Consider the following 23741-nt stretch of genomic DNA (forward strand, 5'->3'; position numbering starts at 1 on the left):
ACTGGTTCAAAATTGGGAAAGGAGTACATCAAGGCTGTGTATGGTCACCCTGCTTATTTAACTTACAGGAAGTGTACATTATGTGAAATGCCGGGCTGGATGAAGCACAAGTTTGAATCAAGATTGCCGGGAGAAATATCACTAACCTCAGATATGCAGATGACACCACCCTTATGGCAGAGAGTGAAGAGGAACTAAAGAGCCTCTTGAAGAAAGTGTAAGAGGAGAGTGAAAAAGCTGGTTTAAAACTCAGCATTCAAAAACGAAGATCATGGCATCCGGTCCCATCACTTCATGGGAAATAGATGGGGAAACAATGGAAACTGTGAAGACTTTATTTTTGGGGGCTCCAAAATCACTGCAGATGGTGACTGCAGCCATGAAATTAAAAGACACTTGCTCCTTGGAAGAAAAGTTATGACCAACCTAAACAGTATATTAAAAAGCAGAGACATTACTTTGCTCACAAAGTCCGTCTAGTCAAAACTATGGTTTTTCCAGTAGTCATGTATAGATGTGAGAGTTGGACTATAAAGAAAGCTGAGCACCAAAGAATCGATGCTTTTGAACTGTGGTGTTGGAGAAGACTCTTGAGAGTCCCTTGGACTGCAAGGAGATCCAACCAGTCCATCCTATGGGAATTCAGTCCTGAATATTCATTGGAAGCACTGATGCTGAAGCTGAAGCTCCAATACTTTGGCCACCTGATTCAAAGAACTGACTCATTGGCAAAGACCCTGATGCTGGGAAAGATTGAAGGCAGGAGAAGAAGGGGATGACAGAGGATGAGATGGCATCACTGACATGATGGACATGAGTTTGAGCAAGCTCCAGAAGTTGGTAATGGACAGGGAAGCCTGGCATGCTGCAGTCCATGGGGTTGAAAGTGTTAGACATGACTGAGCGACTGAACTGAACTGAACATCAGGAAAGTCTTGTTGGTTCTCTTTCTCCAGGACCCCTCCCCTTTCTTATCTGGTTAGACTTTTATCCCCGAAACCATAACAATGATCAGTAATCAACTCCACCAAAAAGCAGTGATGAACTGGGTGAAGGAGAGATCCATTTGAAAAAAGTTAATGCTTCTATCTTGTACCTATAGTCTTTTCTTTTTCTGTTTTTTTCCTACTTTGTTGCATTTCATTTCATTTCCTTACCTCCCTTTGTACCTTTCATAGGTAGTGGAAACTAAAGCCCAGAGAGGGGACATGACTTGCCCAAGGTCACCATTTAGTTTTAGCCAGAAGAAGAACGTTTTATTTAAGGCTTTTTCCTGTCATCAGAATGCTCTTTTCATCACCCAGGCTGTGTTGAGTAGCCTTGAAATTCTCTAATGATTGATTTTTCTTACAGTGAGGTTGACTAGCTCAGTTTTAAAATAATGAAGAGTGTTCCTTCTTAAGAGAACTCCCTGGGACTTCCCTGGTGGTTCAGTGGTTAAGAATCTGCGTGCCAATGCAGGGCATGCCGGTTCAGACCCCAGTGGGGGAACTAAGATCCCACATGCTAGGAAGCAACTAAGCCCTTGGGCCACAATTGCTTGGCCCATGTGCCACAACTAGAGAGTCCACATGCTGCAATGAAAGATCCTGCGTGATCCATCTAAGACCTGCTGCAGCCAAATAAATAAAAATAAATAAATAGAACTCCTAACTGGTTCTCGCTTCCTGTTCCTAAGGCCTACCCTCCTTTTAAAAGACAAAGCTGACATTCTTCCCCTTGTCAATTTCGAAGGACTCTCTCCATAACCTGGGCTGACATCCATGGCTAAGAAAGGATTCTGGCTCCTTGACTGACTCCGCCAAGATGCAGCCATGTCCTGTGGAGAAGGCTCAGGTGTTGGCATTTTAAGATGCTGTGAGGCTGATAGTCAGGCCAGTGGGAACATATGGAATGTGTCACACCCATCTTCTTCTTTGTCCAAAACCATTATCCTATTAGACAAATGTGAGGCTGACAAAACAGCTAAGAGATGAGACACTAACCACTCATTTTCTCAGAATGACTTTATTGGTTTAGATCAAAATGGTCCTTGTTCTTAGGGCGATTACAACTTAAAATCATGTCCCTAGCTCTGATATTTCCTCCTCTGTGTCTCACTTTTCTTTTTTGCCTTTTTTCTTTTCTTCTTGGTTATTTATTTTTGAGATTGACACAGTGCAAGCTTTGTTCAGTGGCCAAAGAATCAACTTCTCAACCACCTGGCAAGAACGATTCATTCTGTTTTTATTTTTAACTTTTTATTTTATATCGGAGTAGAGTGGATTAACGATGTTGTGTTAGTTTCAGGGATACAGCAAAGTGATTTACTTGTACATATACATGTATCTTCTTTTTCAAATTCTTTTTCTGATAGCTAAAACTAGAGTGGTCTTCAAGGATGCCTCTAGCTCTGATGCCATAGAATTTTCCTTTTCTTATACAACAGTCATATAGCAAGCGCATGGATCATTCTGACTTGCCTAGTTCTCTTCATCCATGTTCTCAGGACATTGGGATTCCTGACCTTTATATGTGACCTGGGAATGTATCTGAGCACATGATCTGGCAGTCCCATTTTTAAAACTTAATTCTAATACACACATAGGACTTTGTACACGATATTGGTTAAATATCAGATAAGGGTGGTATCTTTGCCCCTTATTTTTCAGATGAGAAAATGAGTCCCTATATTGTTAACTAGATGTCCAGAGTCTCTGTGTCCCAGGAATAATAACTAGCATTTAGTGAATGTGAATGCTGCGCCAGCTTCATATGGACGCATTCATTTGCTCCTCACATAACCCTTGGAGGCTGGTAACAATGATCTCACTTCACAGTGAATAGAGGCACAGAGAGGTTAAGCAACTTGCACAGTTCACACTGCTGATAGGTGGATGAGGTCGTATCACAAGTTTCCTTCTATACTATAAACGCTATATACGGTAAGTATATCATCTTGCCTTTCATTACCTTACTTAATCTAATCCGCAATTATTTTATTTCATTCTCATTTTAATGCTATGAATTATGTGCTTACTATCAGTGCCAATAAATGTCTTAATAACTGGCTCACTGGGGAAGGGAAGAGCCTAATTTGTAGTGTTTTCCAATTTCAGTGGTGCAAATATCCCCAGTAGTTAATCTCCAATGAGACATCAATGAACCCAGAGTTTTGAAAAGAAATGTTCTCCGTTATGTGGTATTTCCATTCTGTGGATACATGTACATAGCTTCAAGAATAGCTAATAGTAAACCGTATTAAACTAATTAGGAAATGATGTTTTGAATATTTGACTATTTATGGTTTTATTTTTCATGAAATGTATTTAACTGTAGGTGAACAAAGGAAGCTCAGAATAATACCTACAACATGTTCCCATTTTTGTGCTTAAGAGAAAATTCTCTACCCCATATATGTGTATAAATGTTTGCTGGTGCTGGGTGCTTAGTCACGCAGTCGTGTCCAACTCTCTGCCACCCCATGGACTATAGTCCACCAGTCTCCTCTGTCCATGGGATCCTCCAGGCCAGAATACTGGAGTGGGTTGACATGCCCTCCTCCAAGGGATCTTCCCAACACAGGGATCGAATCCAGGTCTCCAGCATTGCAGGCGGATTCTTTACAGCCTGAGCCACCAAGGAAGCCCATAAATGTTCATTTGATCAATAAAAAAGTAAATTCTTCAAATGGGTTACATCAGAAATGAGGAAGTGAGGATGCCCAGAGCCAGATTACCTTTTTCTTATTATACCTCTGTACTAGTTGACTGTTGTACAACCATCATACTGTGCTTTTATGACAAAACATAATTTATAAAGTTTTTTTTTTGGTTTTCTTTTGTTTTTGCTCCCACTGCACAGCTTGCGGGATCTCAGTTCCCCACCAGGGACTGAACCTGGGTCGCAGCAGTGGAAATGCCAAGTCCTAACCATGGGACCACCAGGGAAGTCCCGATATAAAGTTTTTTTTTTTCCTTTTAACGTGAAACTAGAATCAGGAAGTAAGAAGTGACTCTTCTATTAAATGGAAAAGTGGTGGTTTGTTGGCCATTTCTTGGTGGTCCCTGGCTTGCAGCTGCAACGCTTCAGTCTCTGCCTCTGTTGTCTGTGGTTTTCTACCCTTTTATGCCTGTGTATCTTCTCCTCTTCTTATAAGGACACCAGTCACTTTGGATTAAGGCCCTACTGTAGTCCGCTAAGACCATCTTAACTTGATTATATCTGCTTTGGTCCCTGTTTGCAAAGAAGATCACATTCTGAGGTACTGGAAGGTCGGACTCCAACATATCTTTTGCGGGGACACAATTCAATCCATAATGCCTTCCTACCATCATTGCTGCATGGAGCTGCCAGAGCAAACTTTTAAAAATATAAATTGGTTCACCTTCCTAGTTCCGTATCACACTGAGATCGAACTAGAGCCACCATGCCTTCCTTCTTCTGCTCCCAGCCTCTGCCTCCATCCGTATCACTTCCCACTCCTGTTTTATTAATCTGAGCTGACCGTACTGACTGTTCCTAGAACATTCCAAACCCCTTTCCCTTCAGAGTCTTTGCTGTCCCTTCGGTCTGGAATGCGCTTCCTCTGGATGAGTGCCTGGCTCTCCTCATGCCCTCCAGGTCTTCACATGCCGGACCACCTCCTCTGAGAGGTGTAGTCTGACTAGAACAGGGGCCACTCCCTGTTTCTCCCTTCGTGGAAGGTAAGCTCCTCAGGGGGAGGGTTTTCTAAAATCTGAAAACCTTGCAGACATTTTAATGTACCTTTTAATTAAATTAAACTTTTGAACAGGCAACTTATTTACATGGCTTAAGTGAAAATGATATAAAAAGATATTCAGAGAAGTCTCATTCCCATTTCTGCCTTTGACCATCGAGTTTACCTCACCCCAATAGAAAACTGTTTTTATTAGTCTTCCAGTATTTCTTTATGCAACTATGTGTTTGTATATATGTACATATGTATTCTTGTTTTCCTATATTATACCGAAAACATAATTTAATGCATAGTTGGCGCCTTGGTTTATTTACCTTGAAAATACTTCCTAGACATCATTCCATATCAATTTACAGAAAACTTTCTCATTTTTTAAAAAACAGAATTCAGTTTTAGGAATGTGATAGTTTAATCACTTCCCTACTGATAAACACGTGTGGCTTCCATCTTTTGTTACATAGGACAGGGATTTTCATGATGAAACCCCCAGAGTTTTGAAGTCTTTCTGCGCAGAGCCGACAGTCAGTGAACAATCGTAGAGAAAACGAACGATGAATGAATCAACAGGAATGAGCCAAGGAGTAGAGTAGGAAACGAGCCCAAGGGCGGCACGCTGGTGCACGGTGCTGCGCAGAGGCTCCACGAGGTGGCGCTGTAGGCGGCGGGCGCGCCTGGCCCCACGGGCCTTGCCGCTCTTGCCGTGGGCGCCGGCGGCGGCGCGGGGACGAGCGTGGGGGGTAGGGCGAGTCATATGACCCGCTCGGCTTCCTGGCTCCGGCCGCCGCCGCCCGCCAGTGTCCGCCTGTGTCGCGCCGGGGCCCAGAGGAGCCGTTGGGGGGGGGTCCGGGCCGAGGCCCGCTCGTGTGGAGGTCGCCGCCGCCGCTGCCCGCCCGCTCGCCCGTCCGTCTGTCCTCCCTCCCGGTCGCCATCATGCTGGCGCTCATCTCCCGCCTGCTGGACTGGTTCCGCTCGCTCTTCTGGAAGGAGGAGATGGAGCTGACGCTCGTGGGGCTGCAGTACTCGGGCAAGACCACCTTCGTCAATGTCATCGCGGTGAGCGCCCTCCCGCTTGCCCTCCCGGGGCGCCGCAGCCGGCGAGTCCGGCCCGGCGTCTGCTCGAAGGCCGGGCTGGTGGTGGTGGGGGAGGTCCCCTCAGCGCGGCGGGGCTCTGGGGAGTGTGCGTGTCGGGGGAGGGGGCAGCTGTGCTGGGCGCCTCCCCGAGCGTCAGGACCTGGACTTTCTCGCGTGTTGGTGGCTCAAGTGTATCGGTGAGGTCGGCAGTTGAAGAGTTATTTCCATTTAGTCGTCTTCTTCCAAGCACCGTGTCCTCGTCGCGGCCGGGGTTTGGAAAGGATGTAATTGGACTTGTCACATTTTTAAGGCCCTTGGGGGGACTGGAATTTCCTTCGTTGTTTGATCTTTGCTGGCCGCGGAGGGGTTAACCAGCTTGTCACTTTGCCGAAGGGTGGGATTTGGCGAGTTCGTGTGTCCCGTGAGAAAGCCTAAAATAATTGAGATTGTCTCAACTAGCCACTCGGGACGGAAAGCACCATTGTGAGGAAAGCAGGGGACCAGTGTGGGTTCATCCCTGAATTCTTGGGGCAGCTTGTCTTGGGGCAGTTAATTGGCTTTCTCGCCCGTCCCCCGAGGGGCCGAGTGGATTGTGCTGCGTTCGCCGGTAAAGCTAAAGACAGGCATTTCCAGCCAGCCCATAATAGTGCACTACTTTTATTTTTTAAATTAGTTTGTTTATTTGAAGTATAGTTGACTTACAAGTGCACAGCTTTTATTAAGCGAAGAAGGTGAGTGGGTGGGGTCTCTATTTCTAGAGCTAATTGTCGTCGTCTAGGGGATAAGATTTGCAGTCAGCATAAAGTTGGAAAAGAGGTGTTGGTCTTCTGTAATGGTTTTTCTTAACATAAAGAGAAAGGAAGCGACTGGGTAGAAACATAGCTCATTCCACGCCCAGGGAATGAGTATCTGGGAGGGAAAGAAATTGCCCTGGGAACCTATATACAATGTGGTGTTTATTCATCGGTGATTGCGGGAAGGAGGATAATTAAATTTTGCTCGTTTGGTTGGCAGGGGAAGGAATAAGAGTGAACGATTCTCGTCAGTCTTCATTTAGAGCCCAGGAGTTGCTGTGACTCAGTCTTAGCTGATAGGGACTTGAGCTTGTCAGGGATGAACTTTCGAGCTACTCCAAAGAGAGATGGCAGCAGTTTCTCCACCGTTGAGATGATGGGTGAAATCCTTATTTTATAGGCGACCAGCTGTCCAACTGGTTTGGTTACTGGAATGATTCAAACACGCCTGTCTTGTTGGAGAACACAACTTGTGTAACTTGTGACTCTTAGTCCTTGCAGTGATAGAGCAACAGGAAGGAGAAGTAGAGATGAGCAGACATCAAACTTCCTTTGAGGAATATTGCATGTAAGCGTAAGGAAAACTTGCCTACTTGTTTGGCTTTTGTAATGTTATTGGGCCGGAGGCTTGAGTCTTTTCAACAGGACTAGAAGAGTGGAATGGATATCTAATACCACTAAAATTAGTAAGAAAAAACTTCAGACTTTGGCTAAATATCCATATTTGAAGTCTTATATGATGTGGAAAAGACAAGCTGAGCTCATTTAACTGTAAATTTTCTGATACTGTTTTGGGATAAGAATTGGTGTCTCTTCCTAAATCCTCTCTTTTTGAGAAGACTTACTTACAGTGTTTTGTAGGTTTATTACTACAATCAATTGTATTTGTTACAGGAAGTAGTTATGGTTGGGAAACCTAGAAAGATTTTAATAAATCTCGAGGAACTTCTGAAACCATAAACTCGATTTTCATGCTTGTGTTTTTAGTAGACGGTTTAGCTTGACATAATAAGCATGAACTTTGAAGTCAAACAACCCTGGATTTGCAATCTGGCTCTGCCACTTAGCAGCCTTGTATCCTCTTTCAGTTCTTCCTTTCCTGTCTATTAAGAGGAGTTAATAATAGGTTTCTTACAGAGTTGCTGTGAGTGCATGAAATGACAGATGTTAAGTGATCAGCATCATGCCTGCCCATAGAAGGGGCTAGATAAATGGTAATGCTGTATTATTTGTAGTGGATACAGTCATTTAATGCAGAAACGGTATTTTGAAAAATATTTAGAAGGGAATTAGCAGGGGTCATTCCTTTGCATTTGTGTAGGTATTCAAATGTGGACTGCTGTAGTGGATTCATAGATCACGACAAGTAATTGCAGCGTGTCCTCCCTCTCCCCCGATCTGTTAACATCTGGAAAGCTGTTGAACTCAAAGTGAACTATTTTTTTTAACGTTAGACTCTTATTTTTGTTTTGTTTTGGGCAAGCTGTGCAGCTTGGAGGATCTTAGGTCCCTGACCAGGGATTGAACCCTGACCCTTGGCAGTGAGAGCTCTGCATCCTAACCACTGGACTGCCCAGGAATCACTTAGACTCTTCTTTCTGAATGATGTAATGTGGGTTGCAGATGCAGTGTTAGTCACTCAGTTGTGTCTGACTCTTTGTGATCCCATGGGCTGTAGCCTGCCAGGTTCCTCTTTCCATGGAATTCTCCAGGCAAGAATACTGGAGTGGTAGCCATTCCCTTCTCCAGGGGATCTTCCCAACCCAGGGATCGAACCCTGGTCTCCCACATTGCAGACTGATTTCTTTACCATCTGAGCCACCAGGAGAGACCATAATGTAGGACTAGACTCTCATTAAGAAAAAAATCGTGACTGTGATTGCCTGTGGCCTTTAAGATGCTGGAAAAAAGTTGTCAATTACTAAGTCCTGTCTGACTCTTTTGTGACCCCATGGACGCCCACCAGGCTCCTCTGTCAATGGGGTTTCCCAGGCAAGAATACTGGAGTGAACTGCCATCTCCTTCTCCAGGGGATCTTCCTGACCCAGAGATTAAACTCACGTCTCTTGTGTTTGCAAGTGGATTCCTTACTGCTGAGCCACCAGGGAAGCCTGGAAAAAAGAGACCTCAGTAAATTTTATGCCTTTTTTATAAACCACAGGCTTTAACCTAATCTGTGGTTCTTATATATCAAGGGTTAGGAAAAAGTTAGTAATCTATAGTGAATTTACAGAGTTTTAGATAGAAACACTATGTCTGAAATAGTAAATTTAGCTTTATTTTTAAAAAATCAACTGCATTATTCTTTATATAAAATGTTTGATTTATAGATTCAGAGATTCAGACGTGTTGAACACTATGTGTCACTTTAGAAAGATGACCATTTATTTTTTCCAGATATGAAAAGCTTCAGGTGAAACTGGTTTTCTTAGGTAAAAATCAACTTTTTGTGAACATCACATTAAAATGTGGCTATATTTACTGCCTTAAAAGTTAAGAAAACTGAGAGATGTTATTTAACTTACTGTAGAAGTTTGTGAAGCTGAATTACTTACATGTAGGATTTGGTCTACTTTGAAATGAGGCAGTTTGCTTACAGAGTCTTAGTCCTCAAAGTCATATTCTTATGGTTTCAAACCCCAAGTGATACTTCATGAAATGTGATTTTATGTAGAGACATTTAATATATATCGTGTTCTCTTTGTTTTGAACCTTAAGAAAAAACACCTCCAAGTCTTTCAATTTTTTGATTAATGCTAGAAAATGAAATACTGCCCATTGCTAAGTATTACGGCAGTTATTGCATAATAAATCATGTGTCTTGTATGTGTAATTTATGTTGAGAAACCTCTACTATTAACTGAGACTCTTAGATGGGTTATAGGATAGTTACGAAGAAATGTTTGATAGGATTTACCAAAAGTTTTATAGACATTGTGTATTTTTGAAAGTAGTAGTATTATAAAAACTTCTCTACATTTTTGTGAAGTGTTGATAGCTCAAAGGTTAATCAAAGGAAAAGTTTATCACTCCTGAGAATTATGAAAAGGAGATACTTGGAAAGATTGTAGAAATTTGGACCTAGAATAATTTTTTTAAGTTTGTTAAAAAAAATTAAGTGGTCTCCTTTTATCCTCATTTTATAGATGTAGCCAAGAGATCCAGAAAGGTTAAGTGAAATTCCTAAGGCTAATTAGTAGCAGAGATAAAATTAGAACCCAGGGCCAGTGCATTTTCTCCTTAACTGCCTCTGTAGATCTACCTGAGATTAGAATCATAGAGCTGTGAATTGGGAGATCTTAATTCCTTAAATATCTGTTTTGAATGTAAGCATGCTCCTCTTATGAATATGAATGGCATTTTAAATCCAGCATCTTAAGCGTATTGACTACCATTTGAGGACTACACATGCATGCACACACACATACACCGTGTGTGTGTGTGTGTGTATTTGAAGACATGAATTAGGGGAAAGAATGATCTGCCCATGAATTAGGGGCAAGTAGGCACACAGGGACAGTGGAATATTATTATGTTTGGACATTTAAATAACTGGCTAACAGGCGTCACTGGGTTATTGAACGATGTTTGTTGTTAATGTTTAGTTGCCAAGTCCTGTCAGACTCTGCAACTCCATGGACTGTAGCCTGCCAGGCTCCTCTGTCCATGGGATTTCCCAGGCAAGAATGCTGGAGAGGTTTGCCATTTCCTTCTCCAGGGGATCTTCCTGACCCAGGAATCAAATTTGCATCTTCTACATTCGCAAGCGGATTTTTTACCACTCAGCCGCCAGAGAAGCTGACCTATGTTTAATGTCTTCAAAAAGGACAAATAATTCTGTGATCAGAGTGTTTCTTATTGAATTACTCTGGGGTAAAAATGCCAAAAATAGTTTTTATATTCCCCTGTAAAGTTTAGCAAATTTGAACCATGACTATAGGAGCTGGCCTTCCGGGTTGCCTTCAGATAGAGATTCAGAATTGTGGAACAGGAAGCAACTTGCTAAGGAGCTTTTCTTCAAACTTCTTTAACCTCTTCCCCTCACTCATTATTTTTTCCAGTACAGGCTTAGAATCCCAGAGCAAAATGTTCTTGTTAAGAAGCTGTTAAGAGTGCATTAAGGCATTTTAAATTACTACCTTAGAGGATATTTCACAACTTAAAAGCACTTACTAAGTTTCTCAAATGTTAAGTTTCTTTTAAGATAAAGAATGTCACTGAACATGAATACAAAATTCATTGTACTATAAAAAAATAGCTACTTACTATTTTTAGAAGATTTTTTTCTAATTATCAAACTATCGCAAAGTCATTAGTAGAAATTTGGAAAGAATACTATAACATAGAAACCACTTGTTATCCCCACCATCTACGGTTAACTACTGTCAGCATATCAAAGTATTTCCTTTTCATCTTAAAAAAAAAATGTATATATCCAGACACTTTTTTTTTTTAAGTTTGAGATACTATTTATAATGTTTGTATCCTGGTTTGTTTTAATTATCATGTACACATTCTTCTGTTCTAAAACCATCGTTAATGCCTTCACAATTTGTCCTGTTACAGCGTATCTTGTGCACATACCATAACGTGTTTGATCATTTCCTCATTATTGGACATTTGAGTGGTTTCCAAGATTTTGCTGTTGTACATCAATTTGATCTGTATTTCCTGGAGATGGGTTCCAGAGTTGGCATCACTGAATCAAGGGCATGAACATATTTCATGTCAAATGGCCAAAATTGTTTTCCAGAAAGTATGCACTCCTACTTAGAAGGTCTTCTGGACAGATTTTATATACTATGTAAACTTGGACTTCATTTAAGCACTCTGTCCTATGGTATTTTTAGGGCATACTTAGTTTTGTTGTAAAGTTAACCAGCAGTATTTTTAAACTATCCTATCAGATAATTGCTCTGTTTTAACATTTTAAGAAGTACCATTTATGCTTCAGCAACTGCTAAGACTAAGGCTGTAGAAAACATAATTCCTTTTTCAATTTTCTTTTTTAATTGAACTTTTAGGCAACCCATAAAAATACAGCTCATCCCCTTTAGCTATCACACTAGTTTTAAACTTACTGGTGGATTGCATTAGGAGTTTGTATTCCAGAATTATGATGTATTTCTATGCAGTCCTTACCTAATCTTGACCTGTTATAGTGGGATGCTGCTTTTGGAAGGGAGGGGTGTTAGAAATATTTTTTTCTAAACCAGAGTCTAGAGAAGTTTGCTAGGTAGATCAGTTTTTGAAACTATAGTATATGAAATTTTTAAACTTATAACTTGAGTATCATTTATACTTGTAAAAGTTGATTCATGTCTTTTGAGCTCTTGTATGTAAAAAACAAAGGGAAAAGTATTAACCTGTTTGCTGACAAATGACAATTTAAGGATTTTAGTTTTTCTGAGATGGGACAAATCAAAATTGAAATCTGTAATGGAGTAATTTGAGTTCATTTCTTTCTTCAAAGTCAAAACCACAGGTCTTATATATTGTGCTATTTTTTTTTTTGAGGTTACACTGTTTCTTAAATTAGACATTGGATCTGCTATTTGGATCTGATTTCATAGTTTGCCCAGTTTTATCTAATAGAGTAACATTCTTATTTCATATCCTGACAGGAACTTAAAAAAATTAAAATAGTAATAAAGCTTTAGGGTTCATTTAGAAATGATCGTCACAAACACCGTAATTTTAAAAAATTGTAATAACTGGCAAAATAATTTTAGGATTCAGGTATCTTAAGTAGTGATACCTATCTTGAAAGTTGAGGCCTTTTCTCCTAGACTGGGGTTAGAAAAGTATTTGTTGTTAAAAAGGAAAAATTGAATGATGATTGGCAAGCTGATTCTAAAAATGTCCTTTGTACCAATTTACTTGATGGGAATTAGTTAAGCATCTGCCAGAATAGTATTACTATAAGAATATATTTTGAGCCTAAATTTGTTGGCATATGAATGTGGTATAGTTGAGTTTATTTAGAGTACGTTTAAATTAAGTGGCTACTTGAGTCAAAATGGCAAAGAGGTTAGGAGTTGAAAGCCAGACGATCTAGGTTCACATCCTGACTCTTGTGTTATTTTTGGTAAGCTATTCAACCATTCAGTATCTGCTTCTTTATTTGTAAAATGGGAATAGTTATTTCTTAGAGTTACTGTGGGTTAATACTTGTAAAACACTTTGAACAGTGATCAGAATAAGGCATGTTTTAGCTGCTAGGTTACTGTTTATATAATGTGATCCCCTTGGAAATTCTCTTTATTTGTTCTCTCAAGTATAAAAGTGCCTTAAACAGTGCCCAGCACATGCTAGGTACTCAAATGTATTTACCAGTGGACAAATATTGCATTTAAAATACAAAATTAAGAACAAATGTCTTTATGAACCCATATGCATATTTCAGTGTGTGAAGTGTAGCATAGTCAGGAATGAGAGTTCTGGAGTCTTGACAGATTTGGATTTGAATACTGACTTAGCTCTACATCACTTTTGTTAGCATCTGTGTTTCATTTTTTCCTTCTCTGTAAAAAGTAGATAGTCAAAGAACTGCCGCCTGGAGTGGCTTTCAGAATTAAATGAGTGTTTGTGAAGCGCTGACCTTGTGCATTGAGAGCACTCAATAGATGTAGCTAAAGAGACGGGACTGCCGTGTGTGTGTCGGAGGAACGTTGGGTGTAATCGTCAGCTTTAGGTTAAATTACTGGTTAGATTTCTCTTGATTGTATTTAACTGTAGCTTTTGTTTAGGAAGTAGGCTTTTGTTTTGTTTAATTGTTTGAAAAATCTTGAACATGTTATATTTTATCATGATGAATATTTTTGATAGCTGAAGTGGGCTGGTAGGAAAATGTTTTAGCCTCCTGGATAGGCTAGTAATTTTTGATGGACCTACTTGTATAATTCTGTGTGTGTATATGTGTGTGTGTGTGTATGTAATTGCAGTTTTTGTTGTGACAACAGTTTAAACTGGAAATTGGAAATATGAGTTGTTCTTCTGTTTGTGCTACCACTGACTGATAGCAGGACTGTGGCCAACTCATTTAACTTCTCTTCTTCAATTTTGATGCTTGTAAAGAGTGAATAAGCACCGAGAACCTTATTATTTGAGAGTGCAGTGGTGTTTTCTTATATCTGGAATTGGACCTTTTACTCAGAAACCCGAGAATAAAATAAAAGCATAAGGCTCCAATATAAGATAATTATAAGATCTCAGCCTCTTCCCAAAAGAAAAATTGAGATGTAAAAGGTAGAAAGGTAGATGACCCTAACAGGAAGAAGCGAGTGGCCCTTTTGAGTCGTACCTGCCCTCTAGGATATAGGTGTCCTGTGCAAGTGTATGCACAGAAGACTATTTTAATTTTGGACAAGACCATAGTATTGTTTCTTGCATGTGTTTGTTTTAATTTTTAAGCCAGGATTTAAGGGTCAGGTGGGTTTAAATCACCGTTGACAGCTGTAAATTTGCAAGTCCCAACAGACAGTTCTGTATCTGTGTTGGCCTGTTCCCCTAGATGAGAAGTGGGCTGTGTAGACTGCATGCAGACTGGGCCAGAAAGGGCTTTTGGCAGTTTCCTCTCTCAATGTGCCTTAAGGTCTGGTTTAGACACTCATCGCTAGGCCTACTTTTTCTTTATGTTTTTCTTGAAAGGTCATTTTGTCTGGAGAATGGTTTAGCAAATGTATAGATTTGGTCATTTCTGAATAGAAGGAAATTGAGTGGAGGAAATTCACTTTTTTGCCTCTTCCCAAATCTACCTGTTTCACTCCACTAGCTGTTGGTTTCCTTATTTTGATCTTGTTTGTTTATTCAGTGGCTGAATTAAAAACCTTAAAACAATGGGGAGGGGTGGGAGGGAGATTCAAGAAGGAGGGGATTTATGTGTACTTATAGCTGATTCACATTGTTATACAACAGAAACCAATTCAACATTGTAAAACAATTGATCTCCAATCAAAAACTTGAAAAACCAAGAAACCTTAGAATGTTTGTGTTTTTAAAAAAATACCCCAAATCCATATTGTTTAAATAGTGCTGATACAAATAGGAAATAATAATAATAATAATACCATTAAGGTTTAATTACTGTTAATATTAAGCCGGATATCCATCACAATTTCCCCCATCCCTTTGTATGTACAAATATATACTTTAAAAAATTGACATAGTTGACATGTAACATGTATTTTCGGTGTGTAACAATGATTCTGTGTACATATTGTGGAATAATTACCACAGCAAATCCAGTTCACATCACTAGCCTTACATCGTTACAGTTTTTTTTCTTGTGATGATTAACTCTCAGCAACTGCAAATATACAGTACAGTATTCTTAACTATTGTCACATTTCTGTACATGGCACCTCATGGCTTACTGTGTATTTTGTAATTGGAAGTTTGTATCTTTTGATCTCCTTTCGTCTGTTCCCAATCCCATCTGTTCTGTGCCTACAAGTTTGGCTTGTTTTGCTGTTTGTTTTAGACGCTGTATCTGTGTCTTCCTCTGTGTGACTTATTTCACTTAGCGTAATGCCCAGTACATGCTTTCTTGACAACAGTGATGGGATCATGCTATACAGACTGAGTGGTCTCGTGTAGTTTAGTCTGTTTGATTTACCTTCTGTCATGGTGAAAGGTGACTCAAGTTCAGTTAGTTCAAGACAGAACTCTTGATCTCTTCCCGTCTCAATCCAAGGATGGACATCTTCCCCAGTCAGGATTGATCATATTACCTCCATCATAATTTTCACCACACTTACACCACCATCAGAAGTTATCTTGCTTTTTGTCTTCATCTGTTTTCTGAATATAAGTTCCATAGGGGCTTTTTCCTTTTTTCAATGCTGCATCCCAATGCTAAGTACAGTGCCTGGCACATAATAAGCTTTCTAAATGTTGAGTGAATGAATGAATTTAACAGTAAACTAGTGTGTCTGTTCTGTTACACTCAAACTGTGTGCAAGGTATTGTGGTAGGAGATGATTTATAAATGTACCAGACAAGGTTATTTATAGTAGAATATGTGCCTCGTAGTAGTCCTGTATAGTTTAGAAATATTAACTGTCTTAAAATTTTCTCATAATACTCTGGAAATCTCCCTACCCTCATGGAAGACATCAGAGGAGTTCTAGAAAGGCAGTTTGCTGGCTTTTGGTGGGACCATGCTGAGAATGGCTGTCGAGCTAAGCTTAGATTAGAGTAGTTTTCATTCATTCAGTAGTTATTTGAGGCATTGTTCTAAGCAGCATGTGTATAATGAAGAACAAAACAGACACGTTCACTTTCCTTCTGGAGCTTCCGGTGCCCTGAAGGAACAGTAGGAGAAACGAAGGAGAAGCAGAGACATATCTGAGGGCAAAAACTTTTGTCAGATTAATTGTAACCTGTGTGAGTGTATGCTCAGTTGTGTCTGATTCTTTGCGACCCCATAGGACTGTAGTCTGCCTTCATGAAGGAAAGAAACAAAAGACTGGAAAAATAGGCTGAACTAGTTCACAAAAAGCCTTGACTAAATTTGAATCTGTAGGCATGGGGAGGCATTGAAGATTTTTGTTCAAGGGAATGAAGAACTGCGTTTCCAAGGGATTAACTTGGTGGCAGTGTAGAGACCATCAAAAAGTTATCAGCTTATTACAAGGATCTAGATGAGAGATAATGAAATGGGGATAGGGAGTCAGGGAAAGTAGTGAGCATTATTGTGAAAGTGGAGTGAGTACAGTTAAGCAGTTGAATCAGATGGGTCGAGCAAGGGGAAATTCGTAGTCAAAGACCTTTTTAAGGATTTAAGTGAATGGTGGGAAATGTGATTGTGTGATGAACAAGTAGCCCATATGGGGTAGAGAAGAGAGGGTATGGTGAAGAGAAAGGGATGCGTTGAGTATAAAATGTATTATATAATTAATGATACAAAGGGAATGAAGTTTGGGAATTAGTGCCATGTTTAAGTACAGTGGAACTAAAACTGAAAATTGAAATTTCATTCCATGTCTTGTCAATATTTTGTACACAAGGACCAAGCAGGGTATCTCCACTTCTTTGAATTGCGGTTGGACTATCTTGACTTATTTTTGGTGCTTAGGGACGTTAATCTGTGCCCAGAATGCAGGCTGTCCATAACAGGTCCTTTAGACAGCTGAATTCAGTGACTCAGACTCTTTTATAGTCTTGGAAGCTTTTGCTGCTTAATTTGAAGGGGATATTTCTATCCCTGGAACATATCTGGTTTAGTGTCTTTCTTCTGGAGAGAAAAGTCGGTATGTGTTATTTGTGTGCTTTCAGCATGCCAGGCTGGATGAAGCACAAGCTGGAATCAAGATTGCCAGGAGAAGTATCACTAACCTCAGATATGCAGATGACACCGCCCTTGTGGCAGAAAGTGAAGAGGAACTAAAGAGACTCTTGAAGGTGAAAGAGGAAAGTGATGAAGCTGGTTTAAAACTCAACATTCAAAAAACTAAGATCACGGCATCCGGTCCCGTCTCTTCATGGCAAATAGATGGGGAAACAGTGGAAACAGTGACAGACTTTATTTTTTTGGGCTCCCAAATCACTGCAGATGGTGACTGCAGCTATGAAATTAAAAGATGCTTGCTCCTTGGAAGAAAAGCTATGACCAACCTAGACAGCATATTAAAAAGCAGAGACATCACTTTGCTGACAAAGCTTTGTCTAGTCAAAGCTATGCCTTTTCCAGTAGTCATGTGTGGATGTGAGAAAGGGAGAAGTGAAAGTGAAGTCTCTCAGTTGTGTCTGACTCTTTGCGACCCCATGGACTGTAGTCTACCAGGTTCCTCTATCCGTGGAATTTTCCAGACAATACTGGAGTGGGTTGCCCTTTCCTTCGTCAGGGGATCTTCCCAACCCAGGGATTGAACCCGAGTCTCCCGCATTGCAGGCAGACGCTTTTACCGTCTGAGCCACCAGAGAAGTGGATGTGAGATTTGAACCATAAAGAAGGCTGAACGTTGAAGAATTGGTGCTTTTGAACTGTGGTGTTGGAGAAGACTCTTGAGAGTCCTTTGGACTGCAAGGAGATCCAACCAGTCCATCCTAAAGGAGATCAACTCTGAATATATCGTGTCCGACTCTCTGTGACCCCATGGACTATATATATAACCCACCAGGCTCCTCTGTCCATGGGATTCTCCAGGCAGGAATACTGGAGTGGGTTGCCATGTCCTTCTCCAGGGGATCTTCCCGACCCAGGGATCGAACCCAGGCCTCCCGCATTGCGGGCAGATACTTTACCCTCTGAGCCACCAGGGAAGCCTGAATATATATTAGAAGGACTGATGCTGAAACTGAAGCTCCAATACTTTGGCCACCTGATGTGAAAAGCCAACTCATTGGAAAAGACCCTGATGCTGGGAAAGGTTGAAGGCAGAAAGAGAAGAGGATGACTGTGAATGCAATGGTTCGATGGCATCTCTAATTCAACGGACATGAGTTTGAGCAAGCTCTGGGTGATGGTGAAGGAGAGGGAAGCCTGGTGTGCTGCAGTCCATGGGGTTGCAAAGAGTTGGACATGACCGAGCAACTCAACAACAACAAACATATAAAGGGTATCTGATCTTTTGTGATTTAAGTTGGGATTTTTTTTTTAGGTGTCAGGTATGCTTGTGGATAATATTAGGCTCAGAATATTGTTTTTTCTCTGTTATTTTACTGTGTAGTTGCAAAGACAGAATGTAATCCTCAGTCCTCATATCTCAGGCTGTTTGATGTCTACTTAGAAACTCACTTGGTGTGGTCTGTCGTGGATTTATGGTGCTCGCAGTGTTCGCAGACACCAGTTCATTTTGGAACATGTGGACATTACCATAAAACAAGACAGGAAATGGCTGTGCCAACACCACCATGTTGTTCTCAACGGTAGTTAACATGAAGAATGTTCCTAAACATCCTACTCTTTATCATCCTTTTCCTTTATCTCCATTACACAGTGCATTCAATAAAAATCTTTTCATTTCATTTATTTAGTTAAGGAAACTTAAGAAGTGCTTTCACACACAAGGTGCTATACTTTTTTTTTGGCTCATTTGTTGAGTGGATATTAATTATGTAGGGTAAAGAAAGGTGTAATAACACAGGTTTTAGGTAGAGCTGGGATTCAGCTCTCAGGTTGAATGTTCTGTTCCATAAAAATGGTGCGCTGTGATGAATCCATGTTTCCAGACAAATCCTTTGGGCTTGCTTTGCCGCCTGATAAGTACTGCTCTTCCAAGTCCTGCAGCTGAGACTAGTTTGGAAATTTCATGGATCTTGTGGTGGTCCATTTGCAGTTTTAGCTTGCTTTGGCTGTTTGTTGCTGTATGCTTTAAGTCTGCTTTACTGGTCCCTGTTTTATTGTTCCTAAGAGCATTTCTAAGTCTTAGTGTTGTGTTGTGCTTTTGTGAGACTTCGGAAGGGGTCTTAAATTTGCCAGTGAAAATCAGCAACGTGGATGTGGGGGAAGGATGGAGGCATCAGGCCTTTGGAGTACATGTTAGACTCTGGTAATGAAGGAGAATGAGACACCCGTTCTTTTTTGGCCTGCACCTTTCTTTGTTGGACTACAATACAGTCTTTATCTCCCAGCGTTCCTTTCCCTTAGATGACTCTGTCTTATGTGTTGCTTAGGGCCCACGTTTGTGAGTGCTTGCCCCAGCTCTTCTCCCGGGGGGGTAATTGTTTCTCGCTCTGTTCTCAGAGTACTTTGTTCAGAACTGTCTTTGTGCCCGTTATCTGTTCCTCTTTGCAGACTGTAAGCTTCCTTTTTATTATTATTTTGGCCCCTCTGTGTAGCTCTGGGCCTGACTCAGTAGGTACTTCATAATTATTGACTTAACAGAGTGAAGCAGTGTTGGGTCATGTTTAAATATGTTGGATCAGACCTGCCTAAATTTGAATTCTTGCTCTGCCCAAGTTCTGTGACCCCCTCAGAGCTTCAGTTAGCTCATTGGCAATTTGGGAGTGACCCTAGGTATTCCGTACACTCATGGTATGAGGTAAGATAATCAGCGCGGTCTCTGGCATAGAGTGCCCCACGGTTGGTAATTATCACTGTGGTTGATGTGACATTTGGGGATTCGGACAGGGGCATGTGCTCCAGTTAAATGGTAGGTGAAATGGAAACCCCTCACTCCTTACCTGAGCCCTGAGTAGGGATCCTGTTTCAGTGACTCCTGAGCTTTAGGGTAGAGGTGTAGTGGCCTCAGAGGACCAGTTTCTGAATGTTGATGTCAGTTTTCCATTATTGTGAGAGAGAAAATAACAGACTATCCTTTGCCATAATCCACTATAGATGTGCTAGGATGTTTGGAGTAACCCTTTGAAAAATTTGCTAGTTTGTTTGGTTTGTCTTCCTGTTTGTAACTTTGTGGTCACTAATTTTGGCTTGGTGGAAGAGCTTCTGATTGCTCTAAGTCGCTATTTTATTGCACATGCTAGTAGATTACTAACATAGTATCTATTGATGTTTACAACCTCTCAGTTGACCACTAAGTGTGTATTTTGTTATTGCTGTTGTTGAACACCCTAACACTGGTTTCAAGCTTCTGTACAAATAATGACCCTTGTCTATCAAATAACCTTCAAATGCCCAAAGTACTTTTGTTTTAACTGGAGTGTAGTTGCCGCACTCGAAGTATTATACTGGGATAGAGAGTAACATTATGGCTTTGAAATTTAGATCTGGGTTCAGATGCCAGTTTTGCCCCTCTTTAGCTGAGTATGTGATTTTGAGACCTTGACTTCCGATTTCCTTTGCTGTAAAATGAAAGATGTTGTGCCACTATTGTTATTTTTATTGTTATTAATAGGGTAAGCCAACAGCATGTATCCTAGCTAATAACTAATGTTTTCTTGATGCAGTAGACACATATAACTGGAGAATAGTCTCGTTACTTCAGTCCCTCTCTGCACTTGCGGCTCCCTGCCGCACTCCCCGCGGGATGGCGGTAAGCGGGGCTGTGGACGGCTACCGAGTAAACCGTGATGCCAGCGTCCAGAAGGCGCTGCAGGTGGGCCTGAGCAGCGTGCAGTGACTCAGTGTTTCATGGCTGGCCGCCGTCTAAGAGCTGCATTTCAGGACGAAGCAATCCTGATAATACTGACCGGGCTAGCGGAATAACTTCACAGTGTGTAATGTTTCTCTGGGGACCCCGAGAGCCAGAGGGTGAAGAATGACCAGTGAGAGAGAATGTATTCAGACCAGGCGTTTGTGCAGCCATGCCACTATACTGCCAGACTGATAAACGTTGAATCAGAGATGTCTCTACTGATAACGCAGATAAACAGATAGCTAAAAGAATCGATACACTCTAGTTTAAAACATTGAGGCTGAATTACTGACTTTAATTTTTTAAAAGGTAAACAGTGCTGCTAAACATTCTACAGTGGGGGAAGACAAAGCAATCCCCATGTTATCAGCAGGTGAGATAAGGTTGTAAATCCACAGGCTGGAAAATTTTACAAGTAGGCAAAAAGGGCTAGTGAATTTAAATCCATGTTTTAATGTATCCTAAGGATAGGTCTCACAGTTTCTTTTCTCAGAGTCTGACATCACAATTGTGTTTAGAAACATTTTCTTGCCTCCACTACTGCTGTGAAGAATAAAAGATAAAGGAGTCTTGCCCGTTTTTTGAAATAAAAACCTGTGGAGCAGGATTTCAGTAGCTTCATTTATACTTCCAGATGGAAAAGGAAACTGATAAGAGATCATGCATGTGCTGTCATCTGTCATGATATGCTGTAATCCTTGGTTATATTTAGAGAATTTTTCATTCTAACATTTAAGGGTTCCAAGTAGCAGTAAGAGTCATGGGTTAAATTGTAAACTAGGAGACAATTTCTTGGTACTTTCTCAATAATTGGCATTTGTTTAATTGCAGATCTAAAAAGCTGCTAATGGTTATTACAGTTTCAGTGAACAGTGAAATTTGTTTCCCTAGAAATAGAATGAGGCAGACTCAGAAATTGTGTTAAATGTTGTCAACAGTTACATGGCTCAGAACAACACCCATATAACTTCCCTTAAAGAAATGGAGATGAACAGGAAGCAAAAGTAGTTAATGGATATTACTGGACCTGGGGGTTCTGAATGAGTCAGTTCAATTCCTCACGGGTGTTTTGTCTGAGAGAAATTAGGGCGGTTTGCGACCCAGCTCGTGGGGCCCCCAGTGGCCTTCCCAGTCATGTTCTGTCAGAGGTGGCGGTGGTCACGGCATCGTCTTCCTATACAGGGCGTGATTAGTTGTTTTCTTCACTTTGGGGACCATGTGTGTGTGGCAGTTTTATTTATTTATTTATTTTTTGTGCAGTTTTAAAAATAATGCTCTCATGGTGCCTCAGGAACTAAACCTCATGGATCATTTCCAACACAGATTAATCTTGTCTTTAATTCTCTATGTAGTGAATGTTGGAACAGATTTTAACACTGCTTAAAACTGAAGCATGGGTACAGTCAGAAGAGAAAAGACACTCTCAGAGAAGCAGCTCTATATGTGGAACTGTGATTTGCTGTATTTTGAAAATTAGAATTAATTTCAGAGATGTTACCACCAGAAGCCAAGGGGCTTGGCATGCTCCCGCTCCCCGCCCCCCTCCACCAGCATTTGGTTCAACAGAACTGACAGTTTTGACATGTAGACCATTGAGCATATCATACTGGTGAGCCATTCCTCTTCCTTCTTGTTCCTGTCTTACATTTTATATTTCTTTTCGGACAGAGTATCAACCTTTGTGTATGTTGTAAACTATTTTTTGGTATCATGGACTTATAAAATGAGCTGGAAAATATTCCTATCTCTTATTTTTAGGGAAGAGATTTTGTAGAGTTGGTATTGTTTTGGTAGAGTTCCCCAGTGAAACTGTCTGGGTCCAGAGATTTCTTTTTAAGAAGATTTAAAATTAATAATTCTATTTCTTTAATAAATCACTGCTGTTGTTTAGTCACTAAGTCGTGTCCGACTGTTTTGCGACCCTGTGGACTATAGCCCGCCAGGCTCTTTTGTCAGAATTCTCCAGGCAAGGATACTGGAGTGAGTTGCCATTGCCTTCTCCAGGGGATCGTCCCTACCCAGAGATTGAACCCCGTGTCTCCTGCATTTGCAGGCAACTTCTTTACCACTGAGCCACCAGGGAAGCCCTCTTTAGTAAGTAGAGGACTGGTAAAAAGGTTTTCTTCCTGGGTAAGTTTTGGTAGATGGTGACTTTTAAGGAATTGGTCCATTTCACTGGAGTTGTTGAATTTGTGTGCATAGAGTTCATAGTATTTCCTTATTATCCCTTAACTATCTACTATCTACTGAGTTTAGTAATATCTCCATTGTTGATGTTTGTAATTTTTATCTCCTCTTTTTTCCTTTGGTCAGTTGTTCATCAGTTTTATTTATCTTCAGAGAATCAGCCCTTGGTTCCTTTAATTTGCGTCAGAGGATTTTCCGATCAGTGTTATTAACTACTGCTCTTACTGTTTCCTTCTCCTTGTTTTGGGTGTTTTTTTCTCTCCCGCCCTGCCTTCCTGATTTCATTGAGACAGAATTGACGTAAGCACTGGGTATATTTCAGGTATACAGCATAATGGCTTAACTTTCATATATTGTGAAATGATTATCACAAGTTTAGTTAATACCCATCATCTCAGTTAGATACAAAAAAAAGAGGGAAAGTTGTTTTTTTCTTGTGATGATTAACTCTTAGGCTTTTACTCTCTTAGCAGCCTTCAAATACACCGTCCAGCAGTGTTAACTGTAGTCATCGTGTTGTACAGATTTGTTCTTTTTTTTAATTTCTCACATTGCTAATTTGAGACTCTTCTTATTAGAGAAGTATATAAACATTTGAGTCTTCCTTCTAAGCATTGCTTTAGCTGCATCCTACAAATTTGGATATGTTTTTTAGTTAGTTTAAAATATTTTGTAATTTTCCTTGAGACTTCCTCCTTGCCCCATAGTCTATATTTGGTTATTTCCTGATACTTTTGTATGAATTATTTCTAGTTTAATTCTATTGTAGTCAGAGAACATAGCTTCTATGACTTGAACCTTTTACCATTTCCCCAGTGTCGTTTGATGGCCAGTATTTGGTTTATCTTGAATGTTATATGTTTACTTAAAAAGAATGTGTATTGTGCTCTTTTTGAGTATTCTGTAAACGTCAGTCACACCTCGTTTGTTGTCGGTTATTTAACTGCATCC

General features: G+C 40.5%; 1 protein-coding gene across 1 annotated transcript in view; it reads left to right on the forward strand.

The window, feature by feature from the left end:
* The first annotated feature begins 5406 nt into the window (after positions 1-5406).
* Positions 5407-23741, forward strand: part of ARL8B (ADP ribosylation factor like GTPase 8B) — a 53445-nt gene continuing 35110 nt past the window's right edge. Inside the window, exon 1 of the mRNA XM_043442382.1 lies at positions 5407-5752. Within this exon, the coding sequence (XP_043298317.1) occupies positions 5630-5752 (123 nt within the window). The 5' untranslated portion in view covers positions 5407-5629. The remainder of the gene's footprint in view (positions 5753-23741) is intronic.

This window comes from Cervus canadensis, chromosome 22 (genome assembly GCF_019320065.1).
Source record: "Cervus canadensis isolate Bull #8, Minnesota chromosome 22, ASM1932006v1, whole genome shotgun sequence".
Lineage (NCBI taxonomy): Eukaryota > Metazoa > Chordata > Mammalia > Artiodactyla > Cervidae > Cervus > Cervus canadensis.